Genomic DNA, 4,297 nt, shown 5'->3' with positions numbered 1-4,297 from the left:
ATAATTCACAATAAAAAATTTAAAACATTTTTTTTTTGTTAGGTAAACTAAAAAAAGGGGAAGAGGACATGAACAAACACTTCACCAAAGAAGACATTCAGGCAGCCAACAAACCTGAAGAAATGCTCAAGATCATAACCATTAGAGAGATGCAAATCAAAACAACGAGATATCATCTTACTCCAGCATTAATAGCAAAGTTCAAAAACAAAAACAGCAGCAAATGCTAGTGAGGGTGTGAAGAGTCAGGGAGCCTCCTAGACTGCTGGTGGGACTGTAAAGTGGTGCAACCACTGTGGAAAATGGTATGGTGCTTTCTCAAAAAGTTGGAAGCAGAAATACCATATGACCCAGCAATCCCTCTACTTGGTGTCTATCCTCAATAAATAAGAGCTATAATATGAATAGATCGGTGTACAACCATGTTGATTCCAGCATTATTCACAACAGTAAAAGGATGGAGACAGCCTAAATGACCATCAACAGAAGACTGGATAAACAAACTTTGGTACATACACACAAAGGAATACTATGCAGCACTGAAGAATAATGATGACTCTAAGAAACACCTCATAACACGGATGAACCTGGAGGACATTATGCTGAATTAAATTAGCTAATCACAAAAGTACAAATATTGAATGAGACCATTTGTAAAAAGTTAAAAAAGGTTTTTGTTTTTGATAATAGAAACATTCTATGATGGTTAAACAGGGTAGGAAGGAAAGGGAAAATTATTCATGGCTAGAGAGCAGACACATGTTAAGTTGCTTGATGAGGAAGGCAATATAAAATGAGGTTGGCAAAGGAAAAGATTAAGGTAGTGAAACACACAGGGAGGAATGTAAGAGTTTATGTGACTGGAGGTAAATACTATTAACTGATGATACATGGAAAGGGATTACAATCATTGTAATGAAACGAAGTATATGATTTATTGAATGCAAACTTATGATTTGCTCTATAAACATTCACTTAATTCATAACAAAAAGTTTCTAAAAAATTTTGTTAGGAAGGAATCTAAATTAATGAGATGAAACTTAACATGTTTGAAATGACCACAAAAACTCACACATACATATAAAAAAGAAGGCTTTAAAAAAATTGTGGAAAAATTGAACTTAAAAGATCATGGATTTTTTTCATGAAATTTTGAAGCTCTCTTCTACACACACATATAAAAACACACTGCCATCGATTCCAACTCATAGCGAACACACAAATGCAAAAAACCCCCACAATAAGTAAAAGGTCTTTGGGGGCCAGTCTCACTCTGTTAAGTCAATCAGACAAAAGGTAAGTACTTTAAAAACACTGTCATTTACTTCAAGCAAGAGGAAAATGGCAGCATTGAGAAATATGTTCTCAAAAGCTGTTAAATTTATATTTTTTCTCTTTTATCAGTGTTGAAACCCTAGTCTGTATTCTGTGCTTTTCAATCTATATCAGTTATAATGGTAGCTTTTTTTGATGCAGTACAATTTTGAAATACCTTTTTTAAAATCCTTGGTGTAATGTTAACAGGAGAGAAAGAACATGCTGGACTCTTCTTTGAAAATCTTAAAGACTTAGTTCATCAAATACGCTAATCAAGTCTATTTTTAAAACTCTATTGTATGAGTAGTTATAGGCATACTGAGTTGTCTGAAATATGTTATCTAACTGTATTGTAGGTTGTATATACAGTACTCACCAGTACATTTGGAATTGTGGTAATAAGAATGTCGTGCTGATCTGCTAAAAAAAAAGAAATGTAAATGACACATAATTGACAGCTTATTAACAATTGAGCAAATACTGAAAATGAAAAAGGGACAGTATTGTACATAGCTTTTACTTTTCATGTTTCCAACACATAAAATTTATCTTATATTTCTTGTTAAATCCTATTTGCTCCAGTCTTTTGAAAGTGAATTATCTGAGATTTTTACCATAATAGATTTTTAAGCTAGATTTGGTTTTACTTTTATCATTTCCTAATCTAATTCCTTCAGTATAGATTGCCCTTCAATGTGAAGAAAACAAAATTCCTTACAACTGGGCCAATAAATAACATCATGATAAATGGAGAAAAGATTGAAGTTGTCAAAGATTTCAATTTGCTTGAATTTATGATCAACACTCATGGAAAAAGCAGTCAAAAAAATCAAACAATGTATCGCATTAGGCAAATCTGCTGCACAAAACCTCTTTAAAGTGTTCAAGAGCAAAGATGTTAGTTTGAGTACTAAGTGCACCTGATACAAGCCATGGTATTTTCAGTAACCTCATATGCATGTGAAAGTTGGACAACAAATAACGAAGACCTTAGAAGAATTAAAGCATTTTAAGTTAAGGTGTTGGAAAAGAATACTGAAAGTACCATGGACAGCTAGAAGAACAAACAAATCTGTCTCAGAAGATGTACAGCCAGAATACTCCTTAAAAGCCAGGATGGTGACATTTCGTGTCTCATACTTCAGACATGTTATCAGGAAGGACCAGTCTCTGGAGAAGGACATCGTGCTTTGTAAAGTGGAGGGTCAGTGAAAAAGAGGACCCCCAATGAGATGGATTACACAGTGACAGCAGCAATGGCAGTAGCTTTAACGAGGTTAGTGAGGATGATGTAAGACTAGGAAGTATTTAGTTCTGAAGCTCAATGAGGTAGAACTGGCTTGAGGACACCTAACAACAACAGTCTAAGGAGTTCTGGTATCATAGTGTTTACAAGTTGGGCTGTTAACCTGAAGGTCAGCAGTTTGAAACTACCAACTGTTCTGTGGGAGAAAGATGAGGCTTTCTGCTCCTGTAATGATTTACAGCCTTGGAAACCCTATACTGGGTCCCTATGAGTCAGAACCGACTCCACGGCACAACAAAGTTAATAAAGCAGTTTGGGCTCCTGGGCTAACCCTGAGGCACTTGATCTTTAAAAAAAAACAAAAACAAACAAACAAACCTATTTTGCGAATTGCATGAAGATTTACAGAGCAAATCAGTTTTCTATTCAATAATTCATGTACATTTTATTTTGTGTCATTGTAATCCCCACAATGTAATATCCCTTATCCCACCACTACTTCCCTATATTTCCTATTTCCGTTCCTTTTTCTTCCATAATTCTTATGAGTTTTGTCCTCGGGTAAATGTTGCCCTTTTGATTATTCTAAGGTGTGCGTAGATGTTTGTGTATCCATTAGTCCATTAGACTAACTGTTTCCATGCATTTCAGTGGTCTTCATTCTTTCCTCTGGACAGGGAGAAACCAATATTGTATAAGACTCTTGTTGCTACTCACCAAATTAGGATGTCAAACACTGTCATTGTGGATTGTCCCCCAAGACCATGGTCCTGAGCTCTCCCAGACCCAGTGACTAATTCCTTTAAGGTGTTAGGTTATGTCTGAGAAGTTTTTATAACTTTACCCAATGTATGCTCCACCACATTCATGGATAGATTTGTAGCAAAAGTAAATGTTGTTGTTGTTGTGATGTGCCATGGAGTCTGTTCCAACTCATAGGACCCTGTACAGGGTTTCCGAGGCTATAAATCTTTACGGGAGCAGAAAGCCTCATCTTTCTCCGGTGGAACAGCTGGTAGTTTCGAACTGCTGACCTTGTAGCTCAAAGCCCGATTGGTAACCACTATACTACCAGAGCTCCTTAAATACCCATCTACAAATATCCTCTGCCAAACCTCCTATAGTATTGGTGAGTACAGTCCCACTCACCCTCTCATAGCTGTTCAGCCTGTGTGTCTATCCAGGCATCTACTCATAGATCACCGTTAATGTAGAATTGTGGATATAAAGATTTACCTCTATTGCCTTTAACTCTTACACTCCTCCTAGTTTGTTCCCTTGCCCATGTGGCCTTTCCTTGCAGTTTTTAATGAAGACAATCCTATATTTTATGTAATTAAGGTATGATAGAACGGATCATTTGGTCCATAATGTCTCTAATTCTGTACAAGTTCTTTTTTTCTTTTCTCAAATTAACTCAACACCCTTCTCTTACCACAATTTGTGCAATGACCATGGGTGTATTGATTTCCTCATATACGGAGGATCCAGCAATCTCTCAAGCACTCTAAAGAACAGGAAAGAAACACAAGATCCCACCCTGTAAGTATTGGACCACAAGGTTAAAAGAAAGCAAGGGTGGGGGTGGGGAATGACTGCAGCAGGAGCTATGCCTGTGGGTTGAACTGGGCAGCCAAAAGACCACTGTTTGGCTGTGATAGTGCCGTGTTAGGAGTTGGGCTGCTGACCACAAGGTAAATCGTTTGAATCTGTCAGCTGCTCTGCTGGGGGGG

At 36.9% G+C, this 4,297-nt stretch overlaps 1 protein-coding gene across 1 annotated transcript in view; it reads right to left on the bottom strand.

Annotated features, from left to right (window-relative positions):
• FAM216A (family with sequence similarity 216, member A) overlaps positions 1–4,297 on the bottom strand; it is a 49,210-nt gene that overhangs the window by 43,809 nt on the left and 1,104 nt on the right. The window contains exon 2 of the mRNA XM_006865417.1: positions 1,695–1,735. Within this exon, the coding sequence (XP_006865479.1) occupies positions 1,695–1,735 (41 nt within the window). The remainder of the gene's footprint in view (positions 1–1,694; positions 1,736–4,297) is intronic.

Source organism: Chrysochloris asiatica, unplaced genomic scaffold, assembly GCF_000296735.1.
Source record: "Chrysochloris asiatica unplaced genomic scaffold, ChrAsi1.0 scaffold00078, whole genome shotgun sequence".
In the NCBI taxonomy this organism is placed as follows: domain Eukaryota; kingdom Metazoa; phylum Chordata; class Mammalia; order Afrosoricida; family Chrysochloridae; genus Chrysochloris; species Chrysochloris asiatica.
This window is presented reverse-complemented; position numbering and strand designations above follow the sequence as displayed.